Here is a 14,925-nt window from a genome sequence, read left to right as displayed (position 1 = left end):
AGGTTGGTGTGTGTGTGTGTGTGTGTGTGTGTGTGTGTGTGTGTGTGTGTGTGTGTGTGTGAGAAAGAGAGGGAGAGAAATAATATAGCCTGGATCAACTTGATGCAATATAAACGGATTTCTTTGGAAAATATAGACAATAATTCCTTTAAGAGCAGCAAAGATGAACTGATCAATCGATTAGTTGTCAACTGTTAAATTAATCACAACTATTTTACTGTAATAGTTGATTAATTGGTATGAGTAATTTGTCCATGAATGTGAATATTTTCTTCTTTCCATCTGTGACAACTAGTCCATAATTAGTTGTCACAGACATAATTCATCCAGCCATAATTTTACAACCTCTTGTTGGATCGTCATTTTTTTAAGATGCAACCACAAAGCTGCTTTAAATTGATCTAATGGACACTTTTTTTTTTTTAATCCCTTGTGTTGTCCTCCCGGGTCAAAAACCGACATACATTTGACATTTTTGGCCCTTTTTTTAGACTTTTATTTTACTAACTACCACTAGTTTTACACTACTTTTTGGAATTCATGGTCACTAACCCTCATTTATATAAAATTACACCTAATATTTAAGTTATTAAACCAGAAATTATGAATTATTATGACGAATAGTTAAGATCAGAGGAATGAAAGTGATCAGTTGTATTTGCAAAGAGCGTTGTAAGGAATCCAATCCATTTTTTTGTGGTAATTTGGTTAAAAATAAACTGATATTTCAGATAAAGACATTTTTTAAAGGGGTCAGATTTGACCCCAGGACAACAGAAGGGTTATTCAGGACGTTATTCCCTTTGCCATCTAAACACAGACCTGTAAAAGGAACTGCGTGCCTCCTGCTGCCTTTCTTACTGCTGCTCGACCTCTCCTCTCCTTCCTCTTCCTCATCCTCTTCTGCCTCGTCCATCGCCCCCTCTTCTTCTTCCTCCTCTCCGTCTTCCCACGAGGAGCTAAAAGCAAACTCCTCCTCCTCTTCCAGTCTTTGCCTCAGCGCTCGGACCCGCCTCCTGAATGTCCTGATGTCACTTGTGGTGTCATCACAGTCTGGCTCCACCCCTAAAGAGAGCATGAGCTCGTGGTATCGGGACAGGAAGTCATCGTTATCGGCGACTTTGTCACCGGGCAGATCTGGAGACTTTGCGTCAGCCACCGAAGGGCGACTCAAAAATGGCTCCGATTCAGAGTGGCCGTTGGGTAAAGTCCCAAAACATGGCGTCGGGTGTGTGTTGTGTTCGTGCAGTGTGTGATTTACAGTATTTGTGAGGTTGCAGTTTTGGTTAAACACATCGGCGTCTTCATCAGAATCATCACGTTCGTCGATGATGTGGTTCTTAGCGTTGAAACCATTGGTGAAAAACTGATGATCTCCTTGTGCGTCAATCCTCTTCATCTCATCTCCCTCCTTCCTTCTCCCAACATCGTCACTACTCCTCACCTCCTTCACTAAATCCTCACTCCTCCTTTCCTCTTTCCCTCCATCCTCGCTCATCCTCCTCGTCGACATTATACCGTTTACCGTTTCCATCACCGTCCTCCCGGTTGTCGTTAGCATCGACGTTAAAGTTGTCGTCGTCGTCGCTGCTGTTGACGTCCGTTGGCTGTTTGAGATGCTCCCACGTGCCCGTCTATTCGCAGCCACGACTCGCTCCAAAATGGCCACCTTCGTCTCTCTCTGGGCGACTAGATCGTAGACCAGAACGTCGTCCTGAAACTCGGATTCCTCCACGTAGGAGCCGTGCACCAGCTTGGTCGCGGTGCGTTGCATTTCCTGGATGTGTCGGGGGGGTAGAGGCGTCGCGACGCATCTGTCGTTTGCTGCTGCTGCCGTGTTTAGAAACGCTGACGAAGACGGATCGTCGTCTGCAAAAATGTCGTCCCATTCCAGCTCCAGGGCGGAGCCGGCTCGCCCCGCCTGATCGCCGGTGGCGACGGTATCGGAGGACGGGGGTGTCGGGGAGAGCGCCGAGGGGGGGGGAGTGATGACCAGGGAGCAGATGGAGTCACTCTCGACTCGCCGTGCGATCTCGTCCTCGTCTTCCACGCTGTCCCTGGGTGCGTCCGATGGGTTTTGTTGAGGCGGAGGGTCGACCCCGTCGTACGGAGACGACCAGAGCCGGCACGCCCTGCAGACAAAACACAATCATCAGAACTGGAGACGTTGGACATATTAAATAATCTCCTATTAGGACGTATTGATCGTCTGTTGGTTGGTTCACCACTTTGGTCCAGGTTGAAACATCTCAACAACTACTGGAGGGATCGCCATGACATCTTGTACAGACATTCATGGTCCCCTGAGGATGAATCCTACTGACTTTAATGATCTCATGACGTTTTCCTCTGGTGTCACCATGAGGTTGACATACGTGGATTTGAGTCAGTTATCTCTACAACAGTTGGATGGATCGCCATGACATCTTGTACAGAAAGTGGATAACATCACTCAAAGTGGCTAACCTTTCTTTTTGATGCTGCTTTTCTTTAAGTAATCGTTAATTTATTATACTGCGCTGTAACTTTTATTTTCATATTAAATAAGTGTTTTTAACTGCTGTTTAATGTTTTATGTACAGCACTTTCAATTGCCATGTTGTTGAAATGTGCTATACAAATAAAGTTGCCATGCCTTACAGGCATTCATGTTCATGAAGATGAATCCTACTAGGGCTGCACGATATTAGGAAAATATGTGAAATGTGAATTGTGTTACTTGCATTAACTAACCCTTGTGTTGTCTTGACTTTGACCATGAAAAAAGTTTTTGTTGCTTTTTACAAAGTTTTTTTATGAAGTTTTTGTATTTTTTGGTATTTTTGATTTTTGTTCATAGATTTCGCCGCTTTTTCCAACAATTTTCACTTGTATTTTGACTTCCTTTATTTTGGATATAAAAAAGAAAACGTTGAAAAAGACAACATGAGGGATAAACAGATAATAAAGTGTTCTTAGTTCTGCTTTTTCGCAGCTTTTAGTATTCTGCTATAATACAACAAAGTGATTGTTGAATTTACAACAAATTAGAGTAAATAATTTCCGACATTCTTTTATTAAAACAAATTGAACAATGAAATGAACACTAAAAAAGAATGGTTGTTACATTATAAAGTGCAGTTTTCTACCGATATTTTCTTTCAACTAACTCAAAGAATCTTAGTTTTTTCTTTTGTGATGTGTTAACTACGCAAGTTGATATTGCAATAATGATTAAAAAAACTTTGGTAATCCCTTTAATTTTACTCTGGTGCCACCATGAGGTGATATACGTGGTTTTCAGTCAAATATCTATTTATATATAACTATGGACATATTGCCATGAAAAGCATTCATGTCCATCTCAAGATGGTGTGTGTCCATTTTGATAATCCTCTGACTAAACCAGGAAGTTGAGACTGACCTGTGGGAAATGGAGACGGCCTGCTGGGCGTCCCAGAGGTAGTGGAGGTAGTTCACATCCATCAAGAAGTCTGAACCACGGCAGTACCCGACACTCTCTGAGACGGAGAGATCTGACCCAGAACCAGAGGCTAGGTTAGCATGAATCAGTCGTTAAAGAGGATTTATCTGTGTTGTGTATATGTTCAGTTTCTCTGACCTGCTCCTTGGGGCCAGTGGATGTGCTCTGAGTGGAGGTTTGTGTTCAGGAGGCTCCCAGGACACCAGGAGGGCATGAGGAGCAGAAAGGAGGCGGCGCTGGAGGAGTAACAGTCCGTCTGCTTTAAGGAGGAGCGCTGCTTCCTGCTCAGGTGGCTGCAGGGAATCAGATACCTGAGGACATGCAGACACTGCTTAGTCCCAGCATGCATCACTGCCAGAAGAGATCATTACTGTGGCTATTGGCCCTGGAGGAAAAACACTAACTTTATATTATGACTGCTGTCATAATATAACAGTTGTTTTTTACTCCAGTCAGCCACAAGAGGAAGCACTTAGCTTCAAAAACAACTTGAAGAGGCCAAACGAATGTGTGGGTTTGGCTTTGTTTGGTCTAGCTGTGTGTCAATCACTGCTCATGCACACGCATTCATTCCTCCCTGTGGGGGGAGAGGCTTGGCAGACAGTTTGGATTCAGCAGAAAGGGACACCTTTAATTCTACAAAGGTATCGGTCCCCCCACACACACACACACACACCCCTCGCTTGTCTGCTTTACAACTAACTACTTATTGACTGTATTAGCCCCCATACATAACCTGGACTACGGTCATCGCATCTACATTTTACATCTTATAACTTAATCCCTGTTACATAATGTTCTTATTCAGTCAGTTTATAGGTTATTATGTTTATATTTTAAAGTCATAGTCAATATTTTTATCGTGATCTGCTGCACTGTTCCCTTTTTCACTTTTGCACTATCATCATTACACACAGTCTACAATAGTACCTCACCTTACCATGGTCATTGCCCTCCTGTGAGGGATTTTTATATGTATATGTGCGAATATGTTTGGGGCTTTTTCCCTTTATTGTGTAGAGACAGTGGATAGACATGAAAGGGGGAGAGAGATGGGCGATGACACGCAGCAAAGGGTCGCAGGTCGGATCCGAACCCGGGCCGCTGCAGGACCCAGTCAACATGGGGCGCACGCTCCCACTGGTCGAGCCAGATGCCGCCCTGTATATGTGTTGGTTGTGTTATGGTTGTCTTGCTACTGGATGCCCAACATTTCCTTCGGGATGAATAAAGTGTCTGTCCATCTATCTATCTATCTATCTATCTGTCTATCTGTCTATCTGTCTATCCATCTATGCAAATGTAAAGCTCTCAGTGAACAACTCTCATGAGATGACAACCACATCTTATCATCCTAGGCTTCTGTTCTTAACGAGTCTGATTAACATTCAAAGGTTACTAAATGAAAACACTTCAGTACAATTTAGTACTTTGCACAGATTGGCTGTCAGTTTTTTTCATGAGAGATCCTGGTGAACCATAATCTATATTATATCTAATTCTTAATGTCCAAGGACCTGTGGACGTGTGCAACTCACCTGAACACCAGCTGCAGCATGACGTCTTCACAGAAGAAACCAATCAGAGTCCTGAACAGGGCCAGCGACACCGTCCCCAGCTGATGGACACCCAGCACAGGTCAAAGGTCACGTCACAGATCAGGAAGAATAAAGCGTGAAACGGCAGCAGGGAGCGCGTGTCTTACCTGGAAAGGTGTGTTGACTCTGCTGACCAGCGTGTCCAGGATGTGCACGTTGTCGTGCGTGTGCAGCAGGACGAAGGACAGGAAGCTCTGGAGGAGGGCGGGCTCAGAGATGGAGCGCAGGAACAGGTCCAGGTACGCCGTGGTGGTCATCGCCTCCTCCACCGTCAGCTACACACACATCAATAATTAATCATCTCTATGGTAACGCTCTATAATAACCATCACCTCCTCCACCGTCAGCTACACACACATCAATAATTAATCATCTCTATGGTAACGCTCTATAATAACCATCACCTCCTCCACCGTCAGCTACACACACATCAATAATTAATCATCTCTATGGTAACGCTCTATAATAACCATCACCTCCTCCACCGTCAGCTACACACACATCAATAATTAATCATCTCTATGGTGACGCTTTATGATAACCATCGCAGACTTAAAATAATAGTTATTTTACAGACAACAAAATCATAATAATGGTTACTTATTATTAGTTATGCTTTAATGAATTTTAACAGTTTATGGTTTACATGCACACATTTTATATTCTATGTTAACTTTTTATTAATGATTATAAAAATCATTTTAAAAACTGTTTTTTTGGATGTCTGTTATAAAAGTTGCATCTGATGAAAACAACACATTGTTAACGGTTAACCGTTGTGTTTTCTTCCCGACAAAATTGACAATCAACACTTTTGTTAACGCTTTTTATCGATGTTTTTAACTTTTTCATTTTTTAAGCATGAATGTCACTAGTGTTGACATCAGGGCTGTAGTACTTGAGTCCGGTCTTGGACTCGAGTCCGGACTCAAGACCAGTTTTCTATGGTCTTGGACTTGTCTCGGACTCGCTAGTATTTGGACCCGGACTTGTCTCAGTCTCTGCCGCTGGTCTTGCCAGATATGGCTTTTGGTCTGAACCGAGTCCAGGTGTCTTTATTATGTTGATAAAAATATTGGAGGGAAAGTGAAACCCAAAATGATTGTCTTGATTCTGTCATGCATAAGACCTTTATTCTGTCCTGGACTCGGTCTTGACTCGGACTCAAACCTCTTTCAACTCGGTCTTGACTTGGACTAAACTAGTCCTGGTCTTGGACTTGTCTTGACTCAACAAAGGTGGTCTTGACTACAGCCCTGGTTGATATTACATGTAGGAGACGTGGAATTAAGTGCCACACAAAGCCTCCCCCAAGACTCAATCACCATCAGCAACACAGTTGCAAATAGTATTTAAGGGTGTCACGATTTTGGTTTTAAATATTTAAAAAAAACAGACACAGCATAACGTACGGCTGGTAGCATGCAGCTAAAGACACGAGGCGGCGTTAGCGGTAGCTTACGGCTCGGCTTATCCAGACGCCACGACCGACGACGGAGTCGGAGACTACAGAGAAACAACACGACTGGAAAATCCTCCTACTTCCATGAAGTTGCCATCGTGCCTTGACCTTCAGTGCGTTATGGAAACGAACGAGAGGTAAAGTACGTGGGCTCCGACGGGACTTCATGGTGCATTCACGTGTTCCTTGTTCATGGTGCATTCACGTGCACCTTGTTCATGGTGCATTCACGTGCACCTTGTTCATGGTGCATTCACGTGCTCCTTGTTCATGGTGCATTCACGTGCACCTTGTTAAACTAACAGTGCATTCACGTGGACCTCGTAAACTTTGAGAAACTCAAACTGTTGTTGTGAAGTTCCCTTAAGCCCATCTAGTGGCTTTTGATGTGTCATTGCCGTCGAAATTCGAGAGAATCATGACCCCCTTTATTCTAATGAGTTGAAGTACCTTGTGCAGAGCAGGAGCCAGCACGGGCACCAGGAAGCCGTTGTAGATGTAACCTAGCAACTGAGACCGGATGGAGGGATGAGCGACCTTTGTAACGGCGCTGCAGAAGTCCAGCGAGTGCAGGAAGTGGACGAGCGCCGGGACCTGTTCACACAAACACAGACACACACACACACACACACACACACAGACACACAAACACCAGGTAAGAGTACGAGTTGAGTACACACACACACACACACACACACACACACACACACACACACACACACACACACACACACACAGCAGAAACTGGCAATGATGACAGAGCTGCCTGTCTCTAGAGATTGCAATGTTTGTACATTCAGTCTTTAGCCTTTGTGCTAATTAGCACATAGCATGCTAATATGCTAAAATGCCATCATTAGCTTTTTAGCTCCAACCACTACAGACACACGGAGTTGCTAGAATGGCACATGTGATGTTTGGCATTGTTTTAGTGTCATTGAGATTTTTTATTTAATTTTTTCAAAATGAATTCATATTTTTGTGCACATTATTGGTGAATAAAATGAAAATTTATGACATGAAATAGATTTTTTTTAAAGATAAAAATACAACATATATGAAAAATATAAAATAAAACCACTTGCCATTATTAGCATTTGGCTCAAAAACTTAAAAACATTAATTGTGAATAAAATGAGAATTTAGGAAAATAAAAACACCTTTGCCCGCCACTGATTATCTCTGTCTTTCTCTCTCTCTCTCTCTCTCTCTCTCTCTCTCTCTCTCTCTCTCTCTCTCTCTCTCTCTCTCTCTTGTCTCTCTCTCTTTCTCTGTACCTATCTGTTTGTCTCTGTCTCTCTCTGTCTCTCTTTGTCTCTGTCCCTCTCTCTCTCTCTGTCTCTCTCTCTTTGTCTCTCTCTCTCTCTCTCTCTTGTCTCTCTCTCTTTCTCTGTACCTATCTGTTTGTCTCTGTCTCTCTCTCTTTCTCTGTACCTATCTGTTTGTCCCTCTCTCTCTCTCTCTCTCTCTCTCTCTCTCTCTAACGCTCCCGAGGACTCAGTATAGGCTCTTTAGTATTACATAACTTGTGATAATGACATTACAATGGGAAGAAAGATGAATGGAGAAAAAACTAACTCTACTCATTTAAACAACCATCTCATTCATAGAAAACCCCAATCTGTATCCAGGAGTGCATTCTTAACTGTAAAATACCTTTTTATTCTGTTGACCCAAAGCATTACATCTCCTTTTAAGAGGAGAATTTTGACATTTTTTGCCATTAGCACACAAAACAAATACCATTTCTCAGCATGCATTTGGAGGGCATGGAGATTAACCTAGCTTAGCTCAGCTAACAGGGGGCCGACGTGCAATAAAGTAGCAGCGCTGCACCTTTAAATTCTCCACAGATGTACAATTAATCTGTGTGGTATAACTCACATGACCTTAAAGTCTCTTATCGGACGGTTACAGTAACACTGCTGTGAGCTAAAAATCGTCAACATCTTTAACCCTTGTGTTGTCTTCCCGTCAACAGACATTTTTGTAGATTTTTCAATGTTTTGGCTGCTTTTTTAAGTGTTTTTTCCAAAGTTATTTGACATTTGTAATGTTGAAGTTTTCTGCGCTTATTTCGACGGCCCCATTTGTTGTGATAAAAAAACTGAGAACGGGTCAAATTTGACCCGAGGACAACATTAGGGTTAACAAAACCTCCCATCATGCAACAGTCCTGCAGTGAAGTGTATCTCTGGGATCTGTATCTACTGTGTGACGCCGGGAGTGATCAAATCTCCCAAATCCTTGACATTTCCCAGACTAGCAGGCGCTGCACAGGGAGGCGACCCTGAACCAACGAGCAGAGACAGAGAGCCGTCCTCTCCTCCGTTGTCTCAAAACGATCAAGGTTTAGAGATGAAGGATGCAACCTATATCTCAACTACTGCGTCTAACTGTCCTACGATGTGATGATGTTGTGTAGTGTGTGTACTCACAGGACAGAAGTACGTGTTCTGGGCGATGTGCTGGGCGACTCGGGCGTCGGAGGCCGACAGAGACATGATGAGCAGCAGAGCATCTCTGGCCTGCTGACCAACCGAACCCTGTCTGAGCCAGGCAGAAGACGTTCAGTCACATTAATACTTATTTATATATATATATAAATCATCTTGTATTAGCTACATTTACATGTATTCAGATACTCTTCTATGCGTGATGTTGTGTTTTTTATCGTCTTTCGACCCTATTGCCTGTTAATTTAATTTTTCAGTCCTTTAAAGCAGTCCCTTTTTCTATGTTCACTATTACAATGATGTTTATTAATGCGTGTGTGTGTATTACCTGTGCATACGCATCATATCGGAGTGTGTATGCACCTGTGCTTCCTGTGTATATGTTTGTGTCCACGACTTCTCTGTACTTGTGTATTTTTATGTTTCTTTTTGTGTATATATCAGTGTAAACCTGAATGTATTACACCCTTCCAGTTTGTGTGTACAACATATTTGTAAATGTACGTGTGTGTGTGTGTGTGTGTGTGTGTGTGTGTGTGTGTGTGTGTGTACCTACCTGTGTGTGTATGGTATGAGCAGGGAGAAGAGCAGGAAGTTGGCAGCTCCCTGGTCCTCACTTGTGTGGAAGAACAGTTCCAGCACTGAGGGATCTTTGACCAGAGCGACACACAGCTGGTGCAACAGGAGGACCAGCTCCGCCTCCACCACACCTCCACCGCTGTCTGGGGGGGCAGACGAACACATACCCAGGTAACTGTCTAAACCTTTTACCGGCTACACCTGCAGCATGGCAAACCACTTCTTAATTAACCACTTAAACCCATTAGATGTCATCAGACGGATAAACCAACGGCTGTGTCTTTGGACGGATTAGGTACTTTAAGCAAAAGAGAAGGATATCCGTGTGAAGGCTTTAGTTTGTTAACTAGTTTTTATTTTATTTGAAAGGATATTGATTTAATGTCCTTTTAGGTTAAAGGTGCACCATGAGTTTCTGTGTGGTTTCAGCTCAAATACACAATGAAAAAGGGCGTTAGCGTCAAACACTACGGGCACAGGCCGGGCACCAAAACACAGCAAACCACGATCCAGCCAGTCAATGTGTTTTGGTGCCCAGCCTGTGCCTCTAGTGTTTGTTTGATGTTTATGGCCAGTGTTGTCTCCTGAGACCGGGCTATTTTACCGTGTATTTGGGGGGGGGGGGCAGCTAGTGTGTCAGGGAGGGATGCCTACTATTTGAGACAAAAATAACATCATGCTGAAACCCTGTAGGAACTCATAGTGCACCTTTGACCACAAACTAAAGAAACACACTTGCCAACAGAGAATATAACATATTAATGGTGGCTAATAAGTTTGGAAATGAGCTTCAAATAAGAAAAAAAGTAATTTTTTTACATTGACAGAACTGCTGTTGTATGGAGGGCTCTTATTTAGAAGAATTTAATGTATGACTGCTGAAGTTTTACATGTTTCTGTTCTGATTTGTTAGCAATGTCACCCTAACGACAAGTCTCCAGGAAGTCCATAATAGTCCCACACATAAACCCCTTGGAAAAACCTGACTTAGCATCAACTTAGCTTTGGTTTCCTGTCTTGGTGCTAAGCTAAGCTAGCCGGCTCTTGCTCCAACAGAATGACACATATGAGCCTATTTTTGATCTTTTCAACTAACATTCTGCAACAAATTAAATAAGCATATTTCCCCAAAATGTCCTTTCACCTCCGACTCACCAGTCCCGCCCCCGGCTCCGGCGCAGGAGGCCAGCAGCATCATGAGCGGCCGTAGAACGGGTTTGTGGTGCAGGAGAGGCTGTCTGGCCTGAGACAGAAGCATCTGGTACATCCTGAGCTGCTCCAGCTTCATGTCCTCAGTGAAGTGTCTCCTCAGACTCCACAGAAACAGCCTCTCCATCACGCCCTCCAGAACCACGAACTCCAGGATGGGGCCCATCGCTCCTCCTGCGGTAACATGGAGGAGTTCAGCTGGGTTCAAAACCGTTCCCTGTCAAGCAAATAGTGCGCTACTAATATATAGGGTGACCAGACGTCCCCGGTTTCCGGGGACAGTCCCCGGTTTTGGTGATCTGTCCCCGGAAATGTCCACGGTTTTCACCCAAAAGTGGAATGAAAGAAAGAAAACACTGACCAAACGGAGCTGATAGTCGCTCAAGACAAGCTCAGAGATGTTTTAGAAAGCCGTATTTTACGATGCTAAAATTCCAGATTATTTACATGGAGTCTGGTGGGTTTAGCAAACGCAATTTCGCGGACTTTTATGTTTTAAAAAAGGATCTTAATCTTTAACGGAAAGGTCGACCTCCTTAGAAATCCTTTCCATAATGTTGTCTGTTGGGAGAAACAGCTCTAGGTCTAGTGTCCCCGTTTTAAGTTTTACAAAAATAAAAACATGACGTGTTTTGGAGGTAAATACGCTTCTGAGCTGAAAATGTTGTCTGAGAAATCTGGTCACCTTCGCTATATAGTGTGTTCGCCATTTCCAAGTGGTGTTCAAATTCTTTGTGGTTAATTTTATTCACTATTTACCACTATTAAATACCCACAATGCACTTTGAGAGAATTTGAGAGTACCTACAATGTACCCTACATTTCACTCCTGTACACCACAATGCAACGCTGTTGTGTTTTTTACAAGGATAAGAAGAAGCAGAAGTCGCCGTTGAAACTGAAAAAGAGTGGGCTTTCTTTTCTAAACAGTGGAAATGTAACAGGCAACATGAATAAGGACCGAATGGCTTCGCACGCATCTTTCTCCGCCGCCATTACGGAACTACAACTCAAACTAGCGCACAACGTCAACGTCCTCGTTCTCAGACACTCCCTCTGTTCCCTGATTGGTCCGCCAAGGATTTGACAGGAGAAAACACGCGAAAATGCCGCAAACCCAGACGGAGTACTGAAGGAAAAGGAAAATTGAGAGGAAGAACATAGGAGGGTGAAGCCAGACTAGGGCGGGCCCGCCTCCATCACACAAACAACCGGAGCATCGACTGACGCAACTATATTTTCAGATAGATATATTTTCTGGTTTGGTCGTTCCCTTTATAGTTCACTATTTAATGAACACCATATGGGGACTAGTGACAGACAGAATGAGGGAACGGTTACTCAGCTACTGAATACAAAGCAACGCAGCGGCATGATGTTCTTCTTTGTTGTTCTCTTACCTTGCCCCACCTCCTCCTCCATCAGTAGGAAGAGCATGTGTTCCACGTAGTTCTGGACGGCGCTGGCCTCGTCGGCCGGGATGGGCCCGAGGCGTAGCGCTCCAGAGCCGCCGCTACCGTGACCGGAGAGGAAGCTCAACGCACTGGTGCTGCTACGACCCGGCTCGTGTTTCTCCAGGATCTTTACCACCTGCAGGCAGAGGGAGGTTGGAGAGGGCTGGATCAGCGGGAGTACATTCCCAGGATAAAGCCTGACGTCAAGCTTTGGCCTCAAAAGCTAGCAAGCCATTCGCTTAAAATAGCAAGTTTTAAAGGAAATGGATGGATGGTGCAACAAGGCGCGTCTGCTTGGTTCTTTCGAGGAATGATTTTAAAGATTTCCAATGAATATGTTCACGACGTTTTGTCTCTAACTGGCTAATTAACTTGGGACCAATCGGTCCCAAAACATGTTGAGCCAACTTGATTCACAGTTGTAGGAACTTGATAAAATAAGTTCAACCAACATCTCTTAAAGTTATCTTAAATAATATTTTCAAGTCCAACTTCCGCAATTCAGGAAGTTGAGGCAACAGACTGCACGTTGCATCGACTCGTGATTTGAAGTGCAATAACTTTTACACTATAAGTTGACTCAAATTAACTCAGTCAAAGCAACAAGATGACTCGACTTAGTTAAGTTGAGTCAACTAATATTTTTTCACAGTATGAGAGCCAGTTGACTTCTTCTTTTACATGGGTCTCCTGGGTTATAGTCCTGTGTTTAATTGACCCATGCATTCATCTCAACTCCTCCTTCTTATTATCCTGCCTGTGCAGACGCTAACACTCCTAGTAGTACGTCATCTTGCACCTTTTTTCCAAAATTTGGATTTTCTAGTACCAGTACCAGTACAACTGCTCAAAACCTTAATTTCAGGCTTCAAAAATGCCTTTAAAAAACGTTTTGGGAAACATATTTTTCTGCAATCTGTTTTAAATTGTTTGAAATCAACTGAAATGAACAAAATATTTAGATTTTAACTAATTATCTTTGTGTGGCTGGCACTTTGCAAACAGCAACGACTCGTTATTATAAGAAATGTAAGACACATTAGATGTTGGAGAGAGGGAGGAGAACGTAATTCACTGTCTGGACTTGTGTTAACCTTTGACCTAAGCTGCTTCACAAAAGGACCACACAGACACAGACGCACACACACACACACACACAGACACACACACACACACACACACACACACACAGACACTTGTATACACAGACACACAGGCATAGAGTGTGTTTCGTGTGGGTTTTCTTGGCGGGCGTGGAGAGATTTGTTCTAAATGGATCTTGTGTTTAAGGGCCAAAGTCTGGGTCAGAAATGCACACACACACACACACACACACACACACACACACAGTGTCTGCCAAACAATACAAATAAAATAGGACAGACTATGACTGAGGGGCAGAAGAGATAAACCAACAGGAAAGTGAGTTTTTCTTCCTGAGATGTGATTGATTGATTGATTGATTGATTGATTGATTGATTGATTGATTACCTGTGTCCAGTGGTTCTTGAAGACAATCATACAGGTCTCTGGGTCCACCCCTCTCAGCGTGAGAGACTTCTTCCGGTGGCCCCCAACAACCACAGAGGCCATCATTTTGATTGGCACTCAGCTGGTTACAGCATGTTCCAGCTCAGGGTGTGGGACGGGGGCCGGACCAGGGGGCATCAGCTGGTCCTCTCTCAGTCCAGGATCAGGCTCTCTTCCTGGGCTCAGGGGCATCAGCTGGCTCTCTCTCAGCCCAGGATCAGGCTCTCTTCCTGGGCTCAGGGGGCATCAGCTGGCTCTCTCTCAGCCCAGGATCAGGATCTCTCCCTGGGCTCAGTCGGCAGCTGCTGGCCTGCAGGGGATGGAGAGAGTTTATCCGTTTTTTTATTATTCCTGTAATAGTGATAATATGTACGGTAGTGAATGGAAACCAGGAAGCGATGCAGCAGTATGCAACGATAAAGAAACAAAGCTCTTTGAGCAGTAATTGATAAAGAAAAGTGTATTTTAAATGGGAAGTGTAGTTTCAAAACCCACACAGATGCTTCTCTCCACAAGACTCCACAACGTTATTTGCGTGTACTGTGGATGTGAGCTGAGTAATTACGTCAAGTCTTAAATACTGGAGCATTGAAAACTCAAAAATGTGTCCCTTTAAAGTCTATTTAGAACATAAAATGTGTGATTAATTTGTTGATTGCCAACCCTAATGTCTACAGTTGTCATCTTCATAAATCTCACACTCAGCCTGTGATTGTCTCCCATGGGCTTCATGTTGTTCCTGTGTGTTGTGGGTCTTTGAGAGGACCCCTGTAGATCCAGAGGTCCTCTCAAACACCCACACCACACATAATGGGACGCAGCATTAATCTCCAGCAAGAGGTCATCAAACAGAAAGTCTCATGGACGTCACTACATAACCAATTAATTACCTGATTGTACCTTTATTTCTATAAATAAAGACAACAGATTCTCTCTCCTTCTGTCTTCACATATTTCAGTTTTTCTCTTTCTGACCAAAGGCTAAAGCGCCAAGGCCGAAGCAGGAAGTGAGGGTCGCCAGAGGCAACATGCAAACAGGAAAAATGGAAACGCGTCCGAGTCCCACCCTGGGCGGTTCCGGGACATTCCATGAATTCCCAAGGAGCTGTCCAAGAAGAACCACACACACACACACACACACACACACGCACACACACACACACACACACACACA

General features: G+C 43.7%; 1 protein-coding gene across 1 annotated transcript in view; it reads right to left on the bottom strand.

The window, feature by feature from the left end:
- LOC117935196 (protein FAM160A1-like) overlaps positions 1-14,925 on the bottom strand; it is a 20,436-nt gene that overhangs the window by 916 nt on the left and 4,595 nt on the right. Inside the window, exons 2-12 of the mRNA XM_034857334.1 lie at positions 13,713-14,061; positions 12,168-12,357; positions 10,714-10,941; positions 9,536-9,701; positions 8,929-9,073; positions 6,974-7,267; positions 5,169-5,336; positions 5,002-5,081; positions 3,602-3,774; positions 3,404-3,515; positions 776-2,132 (exon numbers count right to left, since the gene is read on the bottom strand). Coding sequence (XP_034713225.1) covers positions 776-2,132; positions 3,404-3,515; positions 3,602-3,774; positions 5,002-5,081; positions 5,169-5,336; positions 6,974-7,267; positions 8,929-9,073; positions 9,536-9,701; positions 10,714-10,941; positions 12,168-12,357; positions 13,713-13,817 — 3,018 coding nt within the window. The 5' untranslated portion in view covers positions 13,818-14,061. The remainder of the gene's footprint in view (positions 1-775; positions 2,133-3,403; positions 3,516-3,601; positions 3,775-5,001; positions 5,082-5,168; positions 5,337-6,973; positions 7,268-8,928; positions 9,074-9,535; positions 9,702-10,713; positions 10,942-12,167; positions 12,358-13,712; positions 14,062-14,925) is intronic.

Source organism: Etheostoma cragini, chromosome 19, assembly GCF_013103735.1.
Source record: "Etheostoma cragini isolate CJK2018 chromosome 19, CSU_Ecrag_1.0, whole genome shotgun sequence".
In the NCBI taxonomy this organism is placed as follows: domain Eukaryota; kingdom Metazoa; phylum Chordata; class Actinopteri; order Perciformes; family Percidae; genus Etheostoma; species Etheostoma cragini.
Note: the sequence above shows the minus strand (reverse complement) of the source record. Positions and strands in the feature narration are given on the sequence as shown.